The sequence below is a fragment of the Crocodylus siamensis genome, chromosome 4 (genome assembly GCF_052110815.1).
Source record: "Crocodylus siamensis isolate JL-2025a chromosome 4, ASM5211081v1, whole genome shotgun sequence".
Lineage (NCBI taxonomy): Eukaryota > Metazoa > Chordata > Crocodylia > Crocodylidae > Crocodylus > Crocodylus siamensis.
In genome coordinates, this window is record NC_143398.1 from 46804992 (window position 1) to 46830591 (window position 25600).

Below are 25600 nucleotides of genomic sequence, written 5' to 3' on the forward strand. Positions count from 1 at the left end.
TTAGCATAATAAACAGCCTGGTGGGTGGCTCTTTCAGTCACCTGAGATGCCATTTTAGCCTGAATCAGGAAAGGTAGGGACTTGAACCTGGGTTTACCATGTGCCACTTCTGCAATCAAAGGGACTGGCTGTTCTTTACATGAGACTAAATCAATCTCAGCCTTTCCCTCTCCCCTCTCTCGTGTTAAAGCCACTAACTCCAAGACAATTTGATTTTGACTTGTTGGCATTTTCCATTGCTAAACACTACATTAAGAAGTACCTGACCAGCTCTGATTCCTAATTAGTCCTTAGCATTTGATTCTCTTCTCACCTGCCCATTGTAATGAGGAACAATTTCTCTGATCCAGAGATGATAGTGGCTTAGAACAGGCCTATACAAATTCAGAATGGAGCCATTGCTAATTTATGGTTTAATCAATCTATAGTGTAGTTTGTCTGATAAACGCTGTACATTAGATTAATCTATGCAAGTGTTTCATAAATTTCCCTATCAACTTGCACAGGCAGGAAGTACATTAAAAAATCTCTTTCCTTAGCCTGCCATCAGAAACCAGCTTTGTTATTATTGGGATTAATTTATTTATAAATAAAACTTGAAGTTGTTTATGCATTTGAGCTCTTCCAAGTCACTCTCTAAGTTGAGAAGGGTTTTGCATTGACTCTAAATAGGAGTTTGGGATTCCTTTTCATCTCACCTGGCACTGAGTTTCATAGCATCTGGAGTAAAATTATCTTCTACAGGTAAAAGTCTGCCCCTGTTTATAGACAACTTTATTTTCCATTAAAGGTAGTCTTCCATGTGAGGTCATATTCACGTAACCAGGGTGATCCGTATGACTAGTACCATACAGGACTTTGCAAATCAGTACAGTCTGAATTGTGGTTTGTCAAAAAAGGGAGCCAATGTGGAAAGCAGCAAAGCTGAGATAACTGTGTTCCTACTTATTTACCTTAGCGAGCAGACACATTGCTACTCTATGGACCTGCTTTCTTAAATGTCTTGTGATAAATGACCTTGAAACAGATTGAATAATTAAGTAATAGGTGGTTATCTTTCACTAAGAGTTAAAGGTCATTAAACAAATTTACTGGAGAAGCATTCTTGGGCCCACACAATCATTTTATTAGGTCTATTAGTCTCCGTGGATTAAGTGGGCATACACGATCATTCCTCATGCAGTTCAAATTAGGAGCTTCATACTATGTCATTTGGGAGTCAAATTACTTTATTTCATTACATGATTTTTTTTTCAAATAGAAATATTCCTCTTTGAGCATTGCGACTTCACAGTATCTTGGTGCTGAAAAAATATTAACATTATCTTTCCTTCAACACCATCCCTTAACTTGTTCAACACCACTGGACAAGTATATAGTGCAATACCATTACAAAATACTTACTCCACTAAATAGTCTGTGCTAAAGTCTTGCAGTTGCTCAGTAACAGTCATTAATCGACTACGTGGAGAAGATTTTCCTACAATAGTAGGCTAACAGTATTGGCTCTTTAACACAGTAACCACTTTAGTTCCTTTGGGAAAATCATTGTGAAATAACAGCACTTGCTTCCCAGAACAAGGACACATCATGTATTTTTAAGTTAATAAATAATATCCTCAATATTGCTGCATTTACTTGAATGCAAGGTGAGGTCCGTCTCCAACACCCCCCCCCCCGCAACAGCATAGGGGAAAAGCCCCTCTTATATTTACATACAAGTAAATGTGGTTAAATACATTGGTTATCATTAAACTACTGCCCAAAGCAGCATGTGCCCAGTAATGGAAACTAGCTATAAGGGTGACTTTAATGCAGCCAACACTGAATATAATAAAACACATGGCTTGTATCTGCCACAAAAATAGGTCCATGAAGCCCATCTGAATAATATATATAATAGTGCCACTGCATACAGTGTCCCTGGGCACTGAGTCTTTTTTCAGGTCATAGTTAGCCACTACATTTCAACTTCTTCACTCCTACACCTGGGCTGTACCTTTCTTTCGTTTCCACTGATTCCTGTTTCTTCACCAGTCTTAAATGCCTAGGAGCCATCACCAAACAGGGTCCCAAACAGTTCACCCAGAATCCCTCTGTCAGCTCCTCTTTCAGCCCACTGCATATGATTAGTATGGTCTCACCCTCCATGAGGCAGAGCTAGATCAGGTTGCCCTGCACCTCATCTACAATATACATTTTTAGAGGATCCAAGCACTCATGACAAGAACATCCCGTTTCAATGATGAGTGGGGGACTAATTAGCACACAGATCCTTTGTGGGGGGTATTTGGAGTACATACATACTGAGGAGTGGTGAGCTATGGAATTAGCATGGCTTGAAATGCTTTTGAATCTGCTGGGGCCTAGTCCAGTGAACTATATGGTAAATCATGAGCCTTTTGTATTTGAACTAATATAATGCATAACAATATTCACCGAGCTGTACCAGTGAGGGCCCAGAGATATAGAGAGGGGCAGTTGGGGAGACCCAGCTGCCTGTGGCCCAACTGCTATGGGGCCGCTGAGACAATTGATCACCTCCTCTGGCTCTACACTTGCGCCAAGGAGGTATGGAAAAAGGTGAAACAGCTCTGCAAAGTAGTGACAGGTGTCAGCTGGCTAACCAGAGAAGAGGCACTGTATGGACACTGCACCAAATATCAGGGGAGCCCATCGCCCCATTTTGACCAGTTTGCATCCTACATCAAGAGCTCTTTGTGGAAGGCCAGGAACCTCCTGTTGTACAGACAAATGGACATAGAGATAGTGGGCTGCGTGAAAATGTCACTGAGAGAACTCAGGACCTACTACCAGAAATCCGTAGCAGAGGACAGAGAAGACACAGCCAAAGTCACCTGGCACAGAGACATGAGGCACAGGATCCTCCAACCTCCCCTGAGTGGAGAGGAGGGCAGAGGCAGTGAAGAAGAGGAAGGGAGCAGCGGGTCCTCAAAAAAGGCAAAATGCATCAATTCTGGATGAAGTAAATCTATGGCTGTCTATAATAATTTGTCAGTGTTTTCAAATTTCCCCTCACTTCCATGTGTTCAGGAAGAGTGGGGACTGATGGTAAGGATGTGGGAAAGAAGTTGGACAGCAAAAGGAAAGAGGGCCACTTGATCCCTTATATTTGTTTTCCCTGCTGTAGCAGTGGGAAGGGAATAATTCAGGGCAAAACTCCAATAATTAGATCCTGTACCTGGAAAATTATAACAAATTTATAGTTTTTCCGTATCTAGAATCTAATTATTGAGGGGTTGTATTGTATTCAGTGTCATCTTATTTTTGAGCAAATATGATATTTATTATCACATATCAAACATACCAGGGGTTGTCAACTGGGGGTATGTGTACCCCTAGGGCTACTCAGACAGGTCATAGGGGTTACACATGGGTGGGCAGGGATGGAGTATACCTGGAGAGTGACGGCAACATTTCCCCCAACATGTTTGCCTTTTACCCAAGGAAGGGGGAAGGGGAGGGATGTGCCAGGAGCCATTGGCCTCACATGGCACATCATGGCACATCTGCGCCCCCATGAGGCCATGAGGGGGCGTTATACTCACCCTTGGCAGCGTGTGACTGGCCAGGCACAAGGCCCATCAGCAGCCCATGGAGCCACAACCAGCCATAGGAAAGCTGGGTGGCAAGTGGGGTGGTAGTGGTGGCTGCTGCATGTAAGCCCCGCCTCCGTTCAGCCCCCTCTCCCAGTACTGCCCCTATGCACACCCCCATTCACCTCAACCCTGCTTCTTCCTGAGCCCTGCTCCCTCCCTCACTGCCGGAGCCTCTATCTGCTCCTCCACCACAGCCCCTTCCCCTCCACCCACCCCTTTCCCTGAGACTTACCTACCGGGGAGGGTGCCCCTGGATGCACTCAGACCCCCCCCCCACAATATTTTTTCTCCCTCTGCCTATGCAGTGCCTGCTCTAGCCCTGCTCCCTCCCTCACCATGGGAGCCTTGATCTGCCCTCCCCACCCCCCACTTAAAAACAGAAAAAAATATGAAGGAGTACATGAACTGAAATTTTTAGATGAAAGGCATACACCTGTTAAAGAAGGTTGAAAACCCCTGAAATAAACCAATGAAATGGCTTTCAGTTTTTCCCTACAAAGAGTCCCTTCTTGCCTAATCGGGACCTAATTGAACCCACTTCCCATTTCATAGTAAGGGAAGAGCAGAGCAGAGTGGCTGAGTCTTTTAGCCCTGTTCACAATCCCTTTGGTAATTGTGACCCCAGGTTAATAACCCCTGGTTTAGTGATTGCTAATGGTGAGAGCTCTTATCATGGCTAACCTATTGATTAGTTACTTTTCCATGGAGTTCAGACCTGAAAAGCTGGCGTGCCTTCAGTTCTAGCCACCTCCCAAGTGCTTCATAAGAATGGATCATCCTCAGAGTTTGTGATTATTGTTAACCTTGTGCAAGACCCAGGGATTTTTATTTCACTTCCTGTGAGTTGTGAGTTTTAGCTCATTTCAGAAGCAAAAGACAGCACAGAAAGCAAAGAATCAAACATCACCTTCACAATGGAGTCTGCAGTCTGAAATAGATGCACATATGCACTGGCCAAACTTAAATGAATCACCTGTGCATAGATTCCCAAAATTATCATAGGTGTTTTGCCATTTTCCTGTATGGTAATTGAACTGTAATAAAAGCAGAAGTGTGATCAGCTGCAATTCCAACAATAAAATTAAGTTTTATTTTCAAATACAGGATTTTTCTCATCCCATAGCAATTAAAACTTTAGGCATTTTATAAAACAAGTTAGGTGGCATGATTTCCTGTGATCCACAGGGGTGTTCATATCTCCTTAACAGCTTGTGGCATTTTCTCTCTACTACATCCCCAAGTTCCTCAGTACTTTGGCATTTTTAATTCTGCCATGAGGTTTCTTCTATTTCTGCAGTGATGTTGTCACCAATAGTGTAGGCTTACTTCATATCATATTTCTTTACATTAATTAATACATTATTTTCTACTGCATTTCTTTCATTCCTACATCATATACATCATTGTAATTATATGCAGTCAATGAAACCAACAAAAATTTCTAAATTGCCAGAGTATTTAAAGCCAATTAATGATTTGAACCATGCTCCTGCTAATTTATGAAAAATTACAGTGGGAAAATACAGCATAAGTAAACATTTTAACTGGAAAATGGGTAGAAAGTTCTGAAAGTTTGGACAAGGATTTCAAACAAAAACAAGAATTTGCAAGGAAAAGTCAGAGAATACTAGTTTCACAGAAACTGAATCTTTCTGAAACTTAAAAGCAACATGATGGCTTAGCTAAAAACAACAGAAGGTTTAGAAGATCTACAGAAAATTCTTTTTTTTTGTTGTTCCAGCTTTGAGGTTATTTCATTTTGTTACTATAGTAATGTTGGCTAGGGATATGAAAAGAGCTCTCTAGTCTCCAGTATGGGGTTCTGTCTATAAAACTGTGCAAACATGGCTGTAGCCAGACTCCATACTGTAGATTGAACCTTAGATCCCATATTTACCATGGACTATCATGTGCTTAAAACTCAGGGAAAGTCTCATTTCCTGATCTACCTTTCTGAGAGCTTTAAATGAGCTGTACTAACTCTAGCCATTCTCACAAATATCAGGGACATCAAACTTGCCCGGGATCCCTAGCCCAGATCTGCACTGCAGGGCTCCTCACAGGCCAGTTCTGGACCACGGGGTTACTTGTGGGCTGCATCTAAATGCATTTGTGGGGTTAATGCAGTCATCACTCAGTCCCCACTACTGACACCTGTCTCCTACAGGGTTTCAAACCTTGGATTTCAACAGCACCCTTGCTCACTCCTCGTTCTTGGGCCTTCTAGGATTCCCACAAGCCAGATGACACAGCTCCCCAGGCCAGATACAACCCACAAGCTGTACATTTGACACCCTGGATCTAGATCAAGAAAATCCATGTGATATTTGTTTTAGCTTTGCTAGCCTAAACATTTTGGCCATTAATGTGTGCTGAAACCTCTATTCCCTGACAAGTAGGAAATCCGTGAAGTATCTCTGAAAGGCAGAGCAGCTGAATGAGCCATATGGTAGAAAAGGACAAAATACTCTGTAGAAATATCATATTGTTCCTTTGCTGTAATAAATCCAACATGCACCTACCTAGTTTAATTCTAGTAAGTGTAAAATGAGAGATATTGGTCAAACAGATTTATTCTAAATTGATTTTCTCTCTGTGTTCTTATTAAACCTTTGTTTTAATAAGCCCTTTTGAATTCTAGCTCGTATGGAGATGATGCTATGTAAGTGAAAGGAGAAGGAGAAAAGAGGTAGGGTTGTTGTGCAGTGACAGTGTGGAAGAGATTAAATATAACTGAAGTATAGCTCAGAATCAAAGAGCAAAGAAACTCTTCCAGTCCTATATTATTACTGTCACTGACTGCCAGCACTCTGGCCGTGTTTGAGAATCAGTGGGTGCTGTCTGAGGCACTCTGCTCGGTGTCCCCTGAGGGTGCACTTGTTTTGACCCTCTGACCCACTTGCACATTCCTTTTTTGTAATTTTTTTGTCCTCCATAACCAGTTAGGTTCCTCATCTCTCTCGCTGCCCTTAAGTGGTGGCTTTCAGTAAATCAGTAAGCCCAGCCCATGTGAATAAGGTCCCAAATAGGCCTACTGTCACAGGAGCATCCAGTAAAGGGGAGACAAAATCCCATGAAATGACTGAAAGGGGGAGCTTAGGGTCAACAATCATTCCATGTTGATATGGTAAACTTGCTATTCCCAAACAATGGTATTCTCAGGCATGCTGTGCTGCTCTGGATTGGCTGCATGCTAAGCCAGGAGAAGTGTAGGCACATGTCTGTGGCCATACTTCTTTTTGCCTAAGAGGCAGCCTTCAGGGAACAGCACAGCATGGTTGAGGCTTCTTCCACCAGAAAGAGTGGAATGTCTATACTGGTTGAGAGCAGTCTTTAATGGGTGCCACCAGTACTGATTGTGCTCATTTGGGACACAGGTAACAATGATACACTACAAGAAATGGGAGAAAGAAGGGACCACAGGTTGCAAGGTGTCTCTGCCTCTGACATGTACCAGAATTTCTATCACCAAAAGAGGCCTATTCCCTTTTGCTAGTTGCCCTCTGTCTGCAGCACCCAACCATGGCTGACACCACCCAGCTGGCCCTTCTGGACACAGGGCACCTTGGGGAATTTTTTGGACTCAGCTTTGCCATACAGCATCAGAATCTGGTTTGCCTGAAACAGACTCCCAATGTAGTAGAGTCAGTGAATGGATCTACCCTCTCCTCAGGCCCCATCACCCAAGAAACAGTCCCCTTGGAGGTATGGATAGGAAATTGCTGGGAGCGCCTTTGCATTGCCATTGATTTAATTTGTTCCCCCCGCTTTTCAATCATCCTGGGGATACTCTGGCTGTCCCTCCATAACCCAGATATCCTGTGGGGGCAGAGGGATCTTCACTTTGGTTCTGCATAGTGTGGGCAGGCATGTTTTCCAGGAAGCCCATTGGTCAAGGCCGAGATCAGGTGTAGAACCGAAACTGGTGGGCTCCTCATGCCATTGGCAAAGGGATCACATCCTAGACCACCAAAAAGTGCTGGTCCAATAGCTATTTACCCATCTCCCCAGGAAAATACCAGGACTTGGCCTACATGCTCAATAAGTAGTGGGCAGATCAACTTCTCCCACATCACCCATATGATTGCTCCACTGATATCATGATGGAGGCACAAATCCCCATCAGATGAATCTGCTTCCTCTCTAAACCAAACTCAAGGGCCTCAAGGAGTATATCAAAGAGAACCTGCAAAAAGGATTTATTAGGTCCTCCACATCCCCAGCCGGGACCCCAGTTTTCTTTGTAATCAAGAAAGATGACTTTCTCTGACCCTGCATGGACTATAGAGCCCTAAGGAAAGTCACTATTGAAAACTTCCACCTGCTCCCATTGATCCATGAATTGCTGGACCAGCTTCACTCTGCCAAGCTATTCAACAAATTGGACCTCTAGAGGGGCCTACAATTCCATTCACATTCATCAGGATGGTGAGAAGTCTGCCCTCTGGCTACGATATGACCATTTTGAGTACTTGGTGATGCCTTTCAGATTTTCTAATGTTCCTGTAACCTTTCAGGACTTCATAAATTATGTTTTTAAAGACATCCAGGACCAGTTTGCGATTATCTATTGACCCCAACCAGGACAAACATCACATCTGAGTAGTGTTGCAGTGGTTAAGAAGCCATGGATTATACACCAAGTTGGAAAAATGCAAATTTGATAAGACAACAATTGAGTTTGTAGGGTATGTGATCACACCCAAAAGGTTGTCTATGAACCAAAGGAAGGTCTCTGCCATCTTAGTCTAAGTCCCCATCCATGTGCCTACTTTTTTAGAAAGCTGACCCTTGCTGAGTGCAATTATAATATCCTAGACTAGGAGCTTCTAGCAATCAAGCTAGCATTCAAAGAATGGTGGCACTATTTAGAAGGGCTGCAGTTCCCAGTGCTGGTACTAACCAACTATAAAAGTCTGGAATGCCTGCAGACCTCCTGGAATCTCAACCAGAGACAGATCCGATGGTCTCAGTTTGTTACCCAGTTTAATTTCATTGTCACCTAACATCCCAGGACCAAGAACAGTAAGGCAGATGCCCTGTCTCAGAAAGAGGAATATTCAGAACCTCTTCTTGCAACTTATTCCATTTGAACTGAAATGATAGGGAAGTTTCATTAGAAACTGTTCCTAATGACAATGACTAATTGGGGGGAGAACCCCCACTTCTTAACAAAGAGCCCTAACAGAAGCCTAATCAACTATTTTTAATATGGAAAATGAAGGAAGGTAAAAAGTTCTTTAGTGTATGCATAAATCCTGATGCTATGCCCAGTGTTCTGTATCAAAAAATTGGGTATTGTAAAAGACATTTCCAAGAAATGTAGCTGCTCCTCCCAAATACCACATAAACACAGAATATGTAGAACACATTTCTTCTCTTTTCTTTTTTTTCTCTAATGCTGTCTAACCACAGACAGAGGCTAAAAAATAAAAACCTATTCACAGAGAGAGGGTTTAAGAGCTTTTGTAAAGTTACATGAAGTGGGGCAGTAGTGAAACATCCTTTTAACATGTGTTAAAAGGTAATGGTTATTTAATTTGCACCTGGCTCTAGGCTTTCATAACTTTGCTCAGTTTTTTTCTTAAGGTGGTTTGTGGTTGACAAGTCAGAGCAAACAGTTCTGTAAACCTTTGGGGCCCCAAAGGTCCTATGTTTCTATCATTATGGAAAAATAGGTTCCTCCACTCATGAACAGAGAGCAGGAGTTCGCCTTGTTTTTCTGCCTAATTGATTAATATAGTGGCAGATCTTCATGTCTTTCTGAAAGGAGGAACAGAGAACGGGCATACCAATCAGTGATGGCAGCAACAAAGACTACATCTGGAGTTGCTAAGCCTTCTCCCAATCACTTGGGAGGCAGCTTTGAGATTTTCATGCATCCAGTCCTCTTGTTGAAAAGCAACATGAGTGTCCAGGCTTATCATTATCACCTACTAAAGAAAGGCTTCTGGTCCAAATTCTTTCTTGATGCAACCCTGTTTTTCTGTTACCTTTTCTTTGTTACTCAGCATTATGGGCACTTGCAGCAGTACAGTATCAGTCAAACGAACACCCTAGTTACTGAAGCATTCGGTGTGGGATGTTTCCTTTATACAGTTTGCTGCCAACAAATCCATCACAGGGCAGCACTGCACAGGAGAGAGGGATAGGAAGGGCTTCATTCTCCACTACTCTGGATTTTTTATAGCCATTCATATCTGTACAAAATCAGTGACAAAGAGCTGTCTTTCGGATCTTGTAGCACATAGTGTTCACTTTATGCAGATATGAATTTAGGTGAGAGAGAAGGCAATGGAGGATCAAGCCTAGGATATGAACCAAAGATAAAATGGGAAATACAAGTAGGAAATTCTTACCTGGTCAAAGATTCCTATTGACCCACTAACCTCTTCTCAACCTCTTCCTCTCTCGCTTGACAAAAAAAATGATAGAAAACTTCTTATAATGTGATGTTTGAAAATCCAAACATTACTTTCTATAATTTTCATGTCATTCAGTTGAAGTAGTGGGGGAAGCAATTTTTTGCCTATGTATTTGGTTCCATTTTGCCTTTGTCACTATACAGTTTCCAATGAGTTGCCAGTTTGGTTTTCAGTTCTGGTAGCACCTTGCTTTCCAGCGGCCAAATTCTGCTCTATTTCACTGGTGTAAATTGGGAGTAACTGCACTCATTCTGTAGGGGTTACCATGGATTTACAATAAATAAATACATAAAATCCTGTAGAGCTAGTACTACAAACAATAATGTGTAGGGCAGAATTTATGTCAAGATTCACACAGCTGCAAGAAATCTATGTTTCATAAAATGCCATTTGTTAGGTTGCTGTTGGGTTGCTATTGCTTCTTTTTTGGCAATATGTAGCCAGCTGTGTATTTTTGTCCATCCACTAGCTTGTGCTGCCCAAAGTGAATAATTGTAAAGGTCATTCTAAACCTGTGTGCCTTAATCAGGCAACCAAAGAAATGATATTATATTTGACTCCTGAAGTTCTTAGGTATCTTATCATATTCATATTACTGTTGTTCAAATTGCCTTGCTGCAATTACAAAAATTAGCATGATAGAAAGGAAAAAATATTACCCTAGGCATAGTAAATCAACCTAGAACAATCTGAATTATGAATTTTCTACAGATTAATAGTACGTGTCTATCAGAATGCACAATGACTTACCCTATGACGTGTCTAATTACATATTTTTGAACCTTCTAAGGAATAAGCCCCATGACAATAATTAATACCTAATGGTATAAACACCACTGCTTTTGTTGTTGCCTGGCAACCTACATACTGTAGACCTGTCAGCCTGCTAAGAGGGGCTCAAATAAATGAAAAAGAAGGATCTGTTTCTTCCTGAGTTGAGTGAAAGGCAGCATTGTTTTAGACTAGTCTGTTCAGGCTATTTTCTAAAGTGATCTCACTAAATTTTCCTTGTGTTTTAGGTATTACTAATATCTTTTTTCTCACAGCTAAAGGAAACAAGATGGTGTGGAGAAAAGGGAAGGAAAAAACCTGTAATTGAATTAAAAATACTGTAACACTTTATTTACACTTTAGGAGAGCTTTTATAATTAGAAAGGCAGCTACAATCTTACTGTCATCTCACAACAGTCAAAACATGTCTTATTTCCAAGGAAAGTGTTTTTGCAGGTTCATTGGTAGTTCTGATGGCAATGGTTTCCCCCTGCCTTGTACACAGAAGACAGATTTTTTGTGCAGTAGTCTTAACCCTTTGCCAATCATAAATTTGAATTTAAAAATGGTGTTCTTTATGAAGCCACTGCAATTATTGCTAGTATGTCAGCAGTATGGGGAGTATGAAATAGAATAGACTCCACTAGAAAGCAGTCTCTTTCAGCTGGGAAAGTATTTTTTTATTCTGATGTTTAATCCTCCCACAGAAAGTACCCGTTAATTTTTTGCTCTAATTCCTGGTGCATTTGGTGTATATATGTACGCAGATGGTCTACTCAACAAAGGTATAGGATTGGGAGTCAGTGCTTCTCAGTTGCTTGTCTCAGTTCTTGTCACTGGCTGTGTAGTCCTGAGCAAGTCAGTGCTCTTTCTGCATATGTTTTTAACATTCAAATAATGAGCCAAATTATCTGACTCAAAAGGCTCTTGTGAAGCTTAATTAATATTTATAAATGGTTTTGAAATTCTTTGAAGGGAAGGGTCCCATATACCAGAAAGTATTATCATTGTAACTCAGCAATACATATCTAGTCTTACTGTAAGATAGTTTCATAGTTTCATAGTAGCTAGAGTCGGAAGGGACCTAGGTAGATCATCTAGTCCGACCCCCTGCCTTAGCAGGAAAGAGCACCGGGGTCAGATGACCCCGGCAAGGTGCTCATCTAACTTCCTTTTAAAAATCCCCAGGCTAGGAGCCTGCACCACTTCCCCTGGAAGCTGGTTCCAGGCCCTAGCCGCCCTGACTGTGAAGTAGCGCCTCCTAATATCTAATCTAAACTTACCCTCCGCCAGTTTGTGACCGTTATTCCTGGTCACTCCTGGCAGCGCACGGGGGAACAGGGACTCCCCCAATACCTGCTGATCCCCCCTGACCAGTTTGTAGCAGGCCACAAGGTCCCCCCTTAACCTTCTCTTGTGGAGGCTAAACAGGTTCAGGTCCCGTAGCCTATCCTCATAAGGCCTGCCCTGCTGACCCCTGATCATACGAGTGGCCCTCCTCTGAACTCTTTCCATATTGTCCACGTCCCTCTTGAAGTGTGGCGCCCAGAACTGGACGCAGTACTCCAGCTGCGGCCTGACCAGTGCCGCATAGAGGGGGAGGATCACCTCCCTGGACCTGCTCGAGATGCATCTGTGGATGCATGACAGGGTACGATTGGCCTTCTTGACTGCCTCCCCACACTGCCGGCCCATGTTCATCGTGGAGTCAATGAAGATATTCAGCCCTGTTTGACTAGAAATGATGGGGAGGTGGGGTGGAGGAAGGGAATCAATCTAGTTAGAAAGTGGAATCTGATTAGTTTATAAATGGGATTATATGATGTGTTCGCCTACCTCAAGAGGTCCCTTCCCATCCTGTCCCACATTCTTATTAATCTTATTTTGTCATTTTTGGCAATTTGTACTGTTTGTAATTCCTATTATTTTTAAATAACAGTTTTAGTATTTAATAATACTAAAATATTTCTTATTCCCAACACAGTATCCATTTGCCCTCTTGGTTGCATCCGTCAGTAAGGTTATTTAATTTGTTGTAAATCTCTGTATAGATGCAAATTTCTGGATTAACTAGGTATTCTGAAAAGCTTTGACTTCTATGATTGTACTCAGTCCTGTGATTTGTGGGGAGATTCTAAAGGGCACAAAGGGCCCAACTGCTATTGGAAGTCGATGGAAATTGCTCTTTGTACCTTTGAAAGTCTCCCACTTAAGTGTTTATGCTTTTCCCAAACAACCAGCTAATTCACACTTTCAGGACATGTCTAGATTGCAAACTACCTGTGTCAGGAAGTTGCATGTGAAGACATACTGTGTTGCTACGCACATGCTATTTCCTCAACTAGAAGCAGTGTAGCCATTGCAAGTTGGCTAATTAGCACTGCTTACAAGCAGACAGAGTACATAGAACGGCACAGTATGTTTGTGCATTTCCCTGCCTGGCACAGGAAGGTTACAGTGTTGATGTGCCCTCACTTATTTCACCCTATTATAATAAGTGTTTCCTACTGCCAAAAACTGACCTAACTAGATTTAAATCTCAATATGCAAAGCAATCATCACTTGGGGAAGCAGTTGTCAGACACTGGTGCATATATTTTTTATATATATACACACACACTTGTGTGTGTGTGTGTGTGTGTGTGTGTGGTTCACATCAGTATAACTGAGGGTAGAAACTTGCTCAGAAAGATTTGGTACTGCCATGTAAGTTCCTAGATCAAAGGTTGTGTCTAGCTGTTGAAACAAACCCTCAGATTACTACAATGATAATAGAGTTGTTTCAGATTTGGGAGCACAAGCGGTTCATATTGCAGCATCCAGTCTCAACAGTGAGCAAGCTCATAGTTTCCAAATGACCACAAATGCTGTTCATGGCTGACTGCAGGTGCTGGCTTTAACCCATGAGGGAGTTAAAACTTCCCAGTGCAGTGATGTTACCCTGCCAGCAGCCTGGGAACTAAGTCCTCAGTGTTGTGGTGCTATGATTTCAGTGATGGAGCTAACAACTTAGTGAAGCATTTTCATTTCATTAGCAAGTAAACGTCTCCCTAGTGATGCATTTTGATACAAACAGTATTTCATTACCACCTCCCTTTTACAGAGTTTTAACCCAGCTGCTAAGGGAGTTAACACCCTAGTTTGACCAATGCTTCTTGGAAGAGAATTGAAGAATATCCCCTGAAACTTTATTTTTTCATTTACAGGGTCAAATTTCTAATGAAGATGTTTCATGAAATGGGTTTCCATATTCTTAGTACAATATTGCAGCTGCACTGTGAGCTCTCTGAGTAGCTCAGCTCTGAAAGAAAAGATAACCTTCTTGCGTGCATGTGTCATTTAAATTTGCAGTGGAATTTATTCTCCAATACAGTGGCTGGATTTGCAGTGATACAGTTTCAGTCTCACAGGAGAGGAGTTAAGGATCCCACTTTATGAACAAAATGGTAGTGGTACAAGAATATTTTTTAACAAATAGTCTTTTGTATAATGAATATAATGAAATGGCAGACATGTTGGCAATACCAGGTGGATTTTTTAAAAGAAGATATTCTGCAAAAATATTATCTGACACTCATTGAGGAAATCAATTTCCCTTCACAGTGTTTTGAAGGTTAACAGTTAAATTCCAAAATGAGATAACACACTCTCCAGAAGTGCAGATCACTGCATCACATCTGTCAATAAGGGAACACACACTTCCAATTCAAGCACAAATTGCCCTGCCATAACCACTGCAGCCAACATGATCACAGAAGTATACTTTTTTATTCTGTCCAGGAAAGACCAAGTTTTCTGCCTAGAGGTGCTGATACCTCTAAAATCAAATTAGTCACCCATGCCTGCTTATCTGAGAATTCTTAATTCTCTCACCTTTAGTCCTTCAGTTAACATATGCTTGCAGGCTTCTTCACATTCCTTACCAGCACGTGCTCTACAAATTGCATAAGTGAGCAATAAGGTAAGGCCTTAGTTTTTCTGGACATTCTCCAATCTATAATCTGCAGTACCCAACTCTCCGGCATATTTCAGAGACCTAGAAGAAATAGATACCTTTTTTATTGTTCTTTCCAACACAACTTGAATACCTAACATTGTTCTCATTAGGGTTTTTCCCCCACTATCACAGACCCTGAAATATGCCCTTAGTTTATTATAGAGCAATACGCCTTAAGACCCTTGTGATCATATAGTTTGAGTTCATGCATGACACAGGCAATAAGAATTTTCTGAATTAACTTATCTTTCAAGATTAAAGCCATACCAGTTTTTAGAATTAGGATCAATACCATCTTTAGGGTTTCTTCTATTTTGGATATTTTAAAAAAATGTTCTCATTTTCCTTAACTGTGCTGACAATGGACTTTTGTTCTTTTGTTTCCTTTACCAAATGTATACAATATCTAGATTCTAATTCATATTTTTTACTACTAACCTCATGTTTTTCCATTTACTTATGTATGTCCTCTAAGCTAGGCTGTTTTCAAAATAAATGTAGCCTTCTTTCTTGATTTTCTTTTTTGGTATCTAGAAAAATGTTCTTAAATAGCTTCCAGTTATCACTCGTATATTTATGTTTAAAGCCTTTTTTCTTTCAGCTGATTTGGCTCATCATTCATTGAAATTGACCCTTTTTGTTACTGGTTGGAACTATGTTTTAGTTTACTGACCACTTGCATCAAAATAACCACTGGCTTTTATAACTGTGATCAGCGCGAGGGAGACCCAAAAAAGGACTTAGATGCCTTAAGTGAACCTATGACCAAAATCACAATCCAAAAACAATTACTCCTAAGCAGTGGCCTAACCCTGGACATACTTCAAACTCCAAAGTCATTGAATTTATTTCCTGCTTGATCTTTAAGTTCCCTAAGCAGTTCTGCTTCTGTGCATGCCAAAAACTATCCCTGCCTCGTCACCTAGAGCATAGGTCTCACCCAAGCCTAATTAGTTTCCAGAAACTAGGCAAAGTATAAAGCCACATACAGGTGTTACATCTCTTCCAGGACAATCACCACTCTCCCAGTAGAAACTACAAGTGCTCATTCAGTTTCTCTTGGGAGAAAAATGTCTCCACTAGAAGAAGGATCTTTCAGGTTGATATTCGGAAGGTCTGCCTCGTAAAAGAAACTCTCTTCCAAGAATGATCACCTGTATGTTTTCCTCCTGGTGTGGCCTGGGAAGGCCCCACTTCTTCCCCACACCAGGAAGTGCCTGATATGGAAAATAGGAAGAGGGTTTTTCCTGTTGCTCCTCCCATACCAGTCTGGAAAGGGATGGGAGCAGTGGGGAAAACCCCTCTACCTGCTCCCCAGACCAGGCTCCTGGTCTGTAGAGCAGGCAGGAGTGCTGCCATGCTGCTCTCTCTGTTCTGTTCTCACCAATTGGGACCAAAGCAGAGGAGCAGCTGGTCCTTGGTGTCCCCCCAGCTCTTCAGACCAGAGTTTCTGGTCTCCCCTACAGGCAGGGGCATCCCGGGGAGTTTCTACAGCCTGTATAGCTTTCGAGCTAGGGGGCTGGAACATGTATACACCTGCTCCCATGCAGTTTTTCTGTCGTAAGAATTCCAGAGAAATTCTTAATGGTAGAAATGAATGCCCATCTGTAGCCTAAATCATCTGATGAACTCAGTCTGGCTGGCATACAGGGAGCATGCCTAATACAGCGACAGAAACAGACCCCTCATTAATGCACTTCTAACCAGAGGAAAAGGGGCTGCTCCTTTTTTTTTTTAATTATATAATCCTTACCTCCCTTTCTTAGCTGGAAGGGATTCAAGCTCATATGTCTCACAACTCTACCCTAACAAACAGGCTATAGCCAGGCTGGCATGTGGAGAGAGGTGTCTCAACCCTTCCTGTGTGAGCTGGCCTTCTCGCCAAGAAAGCAAAATTCATAGGACCAATAAGGGTAAGGAAGAAAGAATGTTACTCTGTTACCTAATGATATGAGCACTCCTCTAAGAATGGAGGGTCTGTATTATGGTTCCTACTCCTAGGGCTGCTTATGTATTTTGTCATTCAATAAGATACATAAACAGTGTTGGGAGTAGGGAGAAGCATCCATATCCCCCATACAGGATATAATGATAGTACCCTCATGAGTCATGCTCCTACTGACTTACTAACTCATGCTCTCTAGCCCTGTGAATCAAGTACCTTGTCTGCAAAATGGAACAACTTCAACAGAAGTGGAGAATTGTCCCTCTTTGTCTCAACCTTGCCTCCTGGAAAGTGGGAATTATGGTCTTGAATCCCCTCAGGCAGGAGCATATTGAACCTGCATCTCCAGCTTCCTCAGCACTTAATGCTAAGCTATTACATAATAAGTGGCAGTTGTGCTAAAGTCACCACTTTACAAGCATTGGTCTGAAGCTTTTTTTAAAGGTTGGAAATTAAGAGGAACTTTCTGACTATGAAATGGTCAAACACAAGAACAGACTACCTAAAAAAATTGTGGAATCTTCATCTTGGGAAGTGTTCAAGAGCATGTTAGAAAGACACTTGACTGGGATGTTTTAGTCACGGATGCTCTTGCCTAGAGCAGGGAGCTGGACTAGATGACCTTATGAGGTCTATTCCAGCCCTACTTTTTTATGATCCTATGACTCTACCTTTTGAAAAAGAATGAGATTGGGAGATGTGACAGGAGTATCGCTATTGGAGCCTTTCTGGGAGTGACTCTGCCCTCCTGTAATGGGCCAACCGCCTGCTTACTTTCCTGCCACACCTTGATCTTATTTGATTAATAGATTGTTGTAATCAGTAGGAGGCTGCCCATTTTATACACCCTGGTGACAGGGGGCGCTACCTGCAGCTCCTTTCCTCCCCTACACCACAGCCCAAGCCTCGCAGATGGTGCTGATGTGATTTGACCTGGGCCCTGTTATGTCTTGGCCCTCCCCTTTACTCCTGGGGCTCCTCACTGTCCCCCTCCTGCCCTGGGGCTCCTCAATGTCCCCCTCCTGCCCCGGGGCTGGGGTCAATGCACCCCTAAAACACTGCACCCTCTCTGGCGCTACGGTCCCCACACTACCATGGAGCTCCTATGAGGCCTTCTCCAACCCCTAATAGCCTCACCCGGTCCTCCATTCAAAACAGTGAACATAACACAAAGCCCCTGGGCTACAACATAAAAGCTAGACCATCCGGTCAAACAAGATTCAATCCCTACTAGAGAGAGAGGGAGAGAGAGAGAGGGAGAGCTCCCCAATCCCAGCAGCAACCAGGGAATGTTCACACCGTCAGAGTTCTCCCCTTCATCTGTCCTAGCCGGGTTCCTACTCCCACAGCTGCCAGAGAGGAACTGCCCTCCTGGCCTCCTGCCTGGGCTTAAGAAGGGCCCTGCCCCTTCCTGTCAGCTGGTTTTACTGGTTGCCCCAGCAACCAGCACCTGCATAGCCCTGGTGACTGGCAGCTGAGCCTCCCCCTTCCTGCCACTAGGGGTCTCTCCCGAGCTGTCTCCACTTTCAGGCACAGGGCACCTGAGTGCTCTGCGACAGGAGAGTACCCAAAAGAACATCTTAGGCTTTTAAGTCCAGAAAGGGGCTTCAGCCTGTGAATCTGTTGCCTGTTAATTTCTGCTAACTCAGAGTTGCAGGTAGGCATCTAGACCCAGAAGAGAAAAAAAGTCTTGGGTGATCTCTCATGCACATTTTCTACTGGCTTAAGCATCCCTTCTGCTCAATGTACTTATTATTGTAAAATGTTAAGTATAGGCAGTCCTCGGATTTACGACACAATTGGTTCCTGAAAACCATATCTTAAGTTGAAACATTGTAACTCGGAACCAATTTTCTTATAAGAAACAATGTTGGATTAAATGGGGGATTGGTTCCTGAACCAAGGCCCAATACTCTATTTTTACCAGAACTACCCCAGAATTTTGTACTCAATCAATTATAGATGAGTAATTTAGCTACACTAATGTATTTATATTGTAAATAGCAACCATATTGATTTGGAAGGACTTCTTTGAGATGACTTTGCTGGACTTTTTGAAGGGTTCTTGGTTGGAGTCTTCTCACGATTCTTGGCGGCAGGTTCTTCTGAAGTTCTGTCTGCTTTCTTGAAGGAAGTGTCCAAGGAAGTTTGGACAGATGTTCTCCAGGAAAATGGGTGACATAGTGAACTTGGTGTCACATTGGATCAAGTGTTGTAAAGTTGAAATTGACGTCAGAAAGTTGAAAAGGGGTGTCAATTTATAAACGTAAGTGCGAAACGTAACTCGAAACATTGTAAGTCGAGGACTGCCTGTATAAACCCTCCCCATGAATTGTACAGGGCAATATAATGCTTAATTTGGGTTTCTGAAATCTACTTTGGGCACTGGTGCCTGAAACTGATGCATGACAATGTTCAGAATCACCAGTCCTAAGTCCCTTCACGAATTTTTTCCATGCTTTGAAACTAATACCAAAATTCCCTCCTCACCTTCTACCTAAGACCTACCCCTAAACCCCAAAGCTCCATTTTTTATCTTAAAGTTCCACAAGTTCTGCTTTTGCATATATTTAGAAATGTCTGTAATAGGGTTGGGGAAGTTTAACACCCATCTTGCATGTAGCCCCCTCACCCTTCCTTCCTCCCAAGAGATTCAGAAAATGGGCATTTGTGTATCTAAATTTCCTAAAAGGCTGTATATACTAGAGGTTCTCACAGCACATCTAGACTATCCTAGCAGGATCCAGCTCAGTGAAAGCAAAGGACAACATGACTCTTATAAGGGTCTTCCCTCAGGGGAAAGAGGTCAGTTTTGATCTCTGTTCCAAGGAATCATTTTACCCAGTGACCATTTCATCTAACATACATAAACAGTCCTTCAATTGGGAACTATAACCCACATGTCTCCCTCTTAGTAGGTTACTACATTTTTCTTTTTTCTCTTTATTGAACAATTAATTTGAATTGCGCAGAGGCACAGAAAGGGTAGAAAGTGGTCCGACCCCAAAACAGCATATAGTTGGATTGTTGAGGCACTTTCCAGAGAAGAGGAAAATGTGGATTTGTATCTCCTCAGGTTGCATCTCCCACATCCTGGTCAGTGCTTTAACTAAGCTACCTTACAAAATGGGGTGGGGAGAAGCACCATCTTTCTTCCCTGCTATGATCTAAAAGAAAAAGCTCCTTGTCCATTTCTTTAAAACAATGTTTATGACTTTGTAAGGAAATTCTGTGTTGTAGATTCCCAAGGAGAAAGTTGCTTTCCTCTGCCCAAAGCCTTGGAAAATGAGCAGAACTTGATACATCTATGTCCTTAGTTCGCCCTTGACTGTTTCTGCTCTTCATGCTTGCTGTTATGGATCCCATTATGAGATATCTAATGCTCCCTGTTCATTGTACTGCGAGTGTATATGACTAACTCAGGCTTCTGGATCCCAGGGCCTGATACTGCAAACCCTCAGCTCTAGGCAACTATGTCTCTTTTTGGAGCTAACATTTCCATTTTATCTGTTCAGATTCAGATCTAAATTAGAATCTTCTGTGCTGGGTGCAAAAAACAAAACAAAAAAACCTTTTTTTGTGTTAGAAAATTGTCATCTATAATTTTTGGAGGCTTTCAGAATGTTGCAGTATTGGCATAATGAGATCTCCAATGTATGTCACTCAGAGAGAAGTCCCCTGTGATAATGAGAGTTTCCCCCCTACCCATTATAGATAAGTGCTTATGGAACCCGTCTTCCTGTTCTCTAGTGTGATTTAGTGGGTTGCAGTAGACACCAGCTGGTACTCCATCCTGTGCTTTATGTTTTAGAACATTGATCCATAAACTTTCAAGATCATTAGTTTCTGAGTTGTCACTGACTCTGACACTGGCAGTGCTATTTTTGACATAGAGTGCCACTCCCCCTCTCCTTTTGCCCACTCAATTCTTTCTAAATAGAGTATAAGCAGTGATTTTAACATTCCAGTCATGCGAATGAATCTTCCCACCAGGATGCAGTAATACCTGCTAGATTGAATTTATGTTCATAAATGAACAATTCCAATTCTTCTTGTTTATTATCCAGGTCCCTAGCATTAGTGCATAGTCAATTAAATAATTTCTTCTCTTCGTGTCCCTTGGTACCTGGATTAATTTTGCTACTGACATCTTGATTTTTGTGCTAACAGAATGCCTGTTTGTTCTCCCTTTTGATCCTAGTTTAACAGTCTCTAGCCTGATGAACGTGTACCTTATTTCTCATCTAGTGAGAGAGAAGTAAATCCAATACACCGTCTTCAACCTCAATGTAAAACCCAAACTTACTACCTTACATAACTTTCCAGTGATTGGTTTGTTTCCCAAAATCTTCTCTCTGACTTTGTTCAAGGGTATTCCTGAGATAACTTGGATATTCCTGAGTTTTTCGACATTGTTTATATGGGGGTTATCATATGAACTGCTATATGACTTAGCATGGTAAGTCTTGAATAAAAGAGATGGCAGACATTACCTGTACCAACAAAGAGGTGGATGCTTTGGAATAGATGGCCTATATTATAATTACGATGACTGAGGAGGCATTTTCAGTAAACCAGGCTTTTGGCATTTAACTTTCTGTAAAAATCTTCTTTGGGCTACAATTTCTCCTCCTTGATCCCAGATCAGACCAGATTTTTTTAAAACATTGGTAAAATATCACTTTTGTAATTGTAGACATCTAACTGGAGCTGTCAGCATTAGGATCCACCTTGTCCTGGATGGTTTGATTTCCCCAGTAACTTCTTCCCTGTTTTTGTGCAGACAAAGCAAATACTCTTTTCTATTGTGGCAATTTGCTTGGTAATAGAGAAAATGAACATTATCCTGCACAACAACTGCATCTTGAAAGTGACGGACTGAACCCTACTGTGACAATTGTGTAACCACAGGAAAGAACAAATTTAAATCTTAAGTATAGGTCCTAGTCCTAGCAGAGAAGTGACCTTTCTCTCCATCAGTTGGACTCAGCAGAAGTTGCAGCAGTGAGGGAGTTAATTCTCTCCAGCATGTAAGCTACATTTTAGTAGTAAAAGAGCAAGTTTCCTCCCCCAAGCAAAGCAACTCCTTTGCCTCACTGATTTTATAAAATGAACCACTTGTGCCAACACGGGTAGTTTCTCCTGTTAGAAAGGCCCTAGCATGGGTACGTGGTGAAGAGTGTACTTTCTCTTTAACATGGGCACAGCAATGACTCTATTTTATTCTACATCAACCCAGAACAGGCACCTGGACTAGGACAACACAGAACAAATAACATCATGTATAATCATGGAGTAACAGTTTTCAAACCAGTCTCCCTTCTCTGACCTTCCTGCATCAGGTATGAAATCCTTCAGAATCACATGTCCAAAGTCTTCAGGGATGTCTGTGGCATAAGGCTGCAGAGGGGTGTCTATGGGATAGCTGCAACAGCTGGTGAATGTATATAACTTAGTGTGGTAGCATGATCTTAGCAATCAAGGAACACAATTTCTAGAATAGTGGGGATTCTGGAAAAGAGGGAGTTCTTTAACCGGCAGAAATGCAGAGATTCATAAATACAGTGGATAGCGCTGACAATGAAGCCACAACAACTGCACAGCACAGGAGCCCAGCCCAGTCAAAAAAGAGGGGAGGGGGAGCAAAAATCCTGAACCTAGTAGCACAGAGGAATAGCAAGACCATATCTCACCTGTTTCTGTAGCTAACTGCAAACAATATGACTAGCACATTGCCTTGTCACATTTGAAACCCTAGGCCAAATGACCCATTTACAGCTCAGTCTGTCGCTCAGCTGGTACTAGTCCAGGGTAGAATTTATATTTGTAGTTCTGCAGCTGTAGTAAGATACCTTAATCCATTCTCTGCCACCACACGCCTTCCTGCTCCCAATAATGGTCAATAATTCCCAGTATATATTTAAATGATGGGGTACCATCACTAAAAGGATTAGGCATTGTTGTCACATCAACAAAAGGGTTGAACAATACAGACATCCAGTAGGGTGTAGACTGTTTAAGCTGATCAACAATATTTTTAAAATTTTGCACTAATTTATTGGCATGACAAAAATACAGCTCTTTGCTGCTTCAGAACTAAGTGCTTCTGCCACAACAGCAGATTAAGCCATTTCCAATGCTTGGTTCATGTGCCAGATATTAGCTGTCAAGAGGCAGGATTTTAGCTGAAGTCTTGCTGGTCCAGCTATCTTTTTATTCATTTTTTTCTGGCTGAGATTTGAGAGTTGCTTTCCCTTCCTTTCCAACATCATTTCTAAATTTATTTTCAGATGAGAGAAATCAGTTCTCAAGCCTCACCTGGCAAGCTATGACTAATCTGATATTCATTGTTATTTTGATAAATTTTCCTCCAGTAGTTGATAAAAGAAAACATCATCTACCCCTCAAAGTTGCATGATCTTGGCAGCATGGGAAATAAATTGTGCAGTCTTAGCTATGGAATTGTGATGGAAATGTACTAGAAATATGGAGTTAAAATAACTAGCATCTAGGTACCATGCTGACTGGGTGCTTTTTAATAACCTGAAGAGAGAGAATTTAGTGAGTATGGTAGGAGACGATCAGCAAGTGATTAATAGGCAGAATCCTAGTAGTAAGAAACCAGGAATCTCCAAGAGTGGAAAGCGCAGTAAGCTGTGAGCCCCTGGGCCACTTCTTGTTAAAAAACGTCAGAAGAGGATCTTGTCAACTTTATGCCTCAATTCCAGGGAAAGGGGAAAGTGTTAGTGAATTCTGGGATAGGGGGAAACTAGCAGAGCTGGTATTTAAATATCGGTTGGTAAGATGCAGAATGCTGACAAACCAGTCTCATTGATTGGGACCTGATCTAGAAGGGTTAAACATGATAGTGCACAGATGTTAAGGTTTTTATTTGTCCTGGGTGTTAGAGCTTTTGGGATTCTCCAGGGGTCATGTCTAGACTGCAATCCTACTATGCCTGGCAATAGCATCCTCAAACATATTGTGCAGCTCAGCATGCGCTACCACCTAGACTGGAAGCACGTGAGCAGTGCTGAAAGGAGGGTTGAGCACTGTTGGTCAACAATGCTAGTTAGCCCAGCTTCTGTGCTGTGTGGCTTTGGTTGAATGTGGGAGAATAATACATGCAGTCGCACAGTGTACTTGAGAGCCCTGCTGCTGGTTATGGTAAGGTTGTGATCTAGATGTGGCTGGTTTAGAACAGGGCAAATAAACTTACATATTGCACATACTTGGGAGATTTTTAATATAGTATGTTTGGGAGATTTCCTGTGATATAGGCACATGCATACTAATATAGTTGAGGCTGCTCCTGCTTTGAGCAGGGGGTTGGACTACGTGAACTCTTGAGGGCTCTTCCAGCCCTAATTTTCTATGCTTCTATGATAAATAACAATTTATAATATGTAGTATGTGACAGTCAGCCAGAGAATGAATCCTGCTCTGAAGGGGAGCAATGGCACTGGACTTCTTGGATCCTGAGGAAACTACATGAGCCTGGGCTCTGTGGTACTAATCCACTGTCTCCACTGGCTGGACCTGGCTCCTGGACATATGGTGCCAACACAGGAGTGAAATCATGGTCCCAGGCAGGGCTGGTTCAAGGGTAATTGGTGCCTTAGGTGAACTGTGTACCTTGGTGCCCCCACCACCTCCAACACAGAGGAAAATAAGTCTGGAATGAACTTTTACATGTACTTATTTGATATTCAAAATGAACAATAAGACAATAGAAACATTTTTTAATTGATTTTCACACTTTTCATTAACCCTAACACAATTATACTGCAAAAAGAAAATCCTCGTGAACATAAACTAGAACTTTGCTTTTTGTGCTTTCAGTTTCTGTGATTCAGAACGACGTTCCTGTTATTTTGTTCTGGATATCATTTTGGCGCCTTAGATGCCCGCCTAGTTCGCTCCACGGTTGGACTGGCCTTGCTCCCAGTGATGCCGAAGGCAACGCTCCTGGTCTTCCCAGGAGGGGGCACCTGGGCGGCAGGGTTTCTTCCCGCAGTCCCATCAGATATTCAAAGGTTTGGAGCGGATGGAGGAGTCGGAGATGCTGCTTTTTTTTTTTTGTAAAGGAGTTAAATGCGTCCTCATCCAGTGCTTCTCGGCCCTGTGAGACGTCTTTGGTGCCAGGGCCCAGCCCAGCCCCGCAGCCACGTGTCAGCCGCCCCTGCCTAGGCAGGGCAGGGCAGAGCCCGCATCCAGGCGCCTTCTGCTCCCTTAGGTGCCCGCTCCTCGTGACAGCCGAGGCACCCCCATGACTGGTGCATCCTCTGAAAAGCCCGGCTCTTGGTGGGGAGGAGGGTGTCGGACTGAGGAGAAACAATAGAGGCACTGCCCCGCGGGGGCAGATCCCTGTCGGAAACCCTCGGCTGGAGCCGCGAGCGCTGCGGCAGCCCGGGGACGAGGGCGGCTCCCTGGCTCCTGCGCCCGGCAAACCCCGCGGCCCCGCAGCTCACTACAGGGCAAGCAGGCGGCCGCTGGGGAGCCGTGGGCTGCGACCGGCCCCGCCCTCAAGCTCCGCCCCCCGGCCCCGCTCCGCCCGCGCCCGCCGGCAGCGACGGGGTTAAGCGCCGGGCTGCGGCGGCAGTGGCTGCCACTCGGCTCCGCGCCGGGGCCGTTACAGCGGGAAGATGGCGACGGAGGGAGCGAGCGCTGAGCCCGGCTCCGGCAGCCAGGAGGACGCGGAGGCAGCGGTAACCGGGGCTGGGGCCAGGGCTGAGCGGGAGGACGTGGGGCCGAGTGGGGGGCTTCACCCGCCCCATTATTCTGTGCGCCTGGGGTGCGGGCCCCGGGGCTGCCCCGCACGACGCCGCCGTCACCCGCTCGG

At 43.0% G+C, this 25600-nt stretch overlaps 1 protein-coding gene across 6 annotated transcripts in view; it reads left to right on the top strand.

The window, feature by feature from the left end:
- CTTNBP2 (cortactin binding protein 2) overlaps window positions 1-25600 on the top strand; it is a 269416-nt gene that overhangs the window by 83924 nt on the left and 159892 nt on the right. The window contains exon 1 of one of the 6 annotated variants that reach the window (XM_090042218.1): window positions 24594-25466. The exons of 4 other annotated variants lie outside the window; for them this stretch is intronic. In XM_090042218.1, coding sequence (XP_089898344.1) covers window positions 25404-25466 — 63 coding nt within the window. In that variant the 5' untranslated portion in view covers window positions 24594-25403. Of the gene's footprint in view, window positions 1-24593; window positions 25467-25600 lie in introns of those variants that run through there. One more of the 6 variants, XM_090042220.1, reaches the window with a different exon arrangement.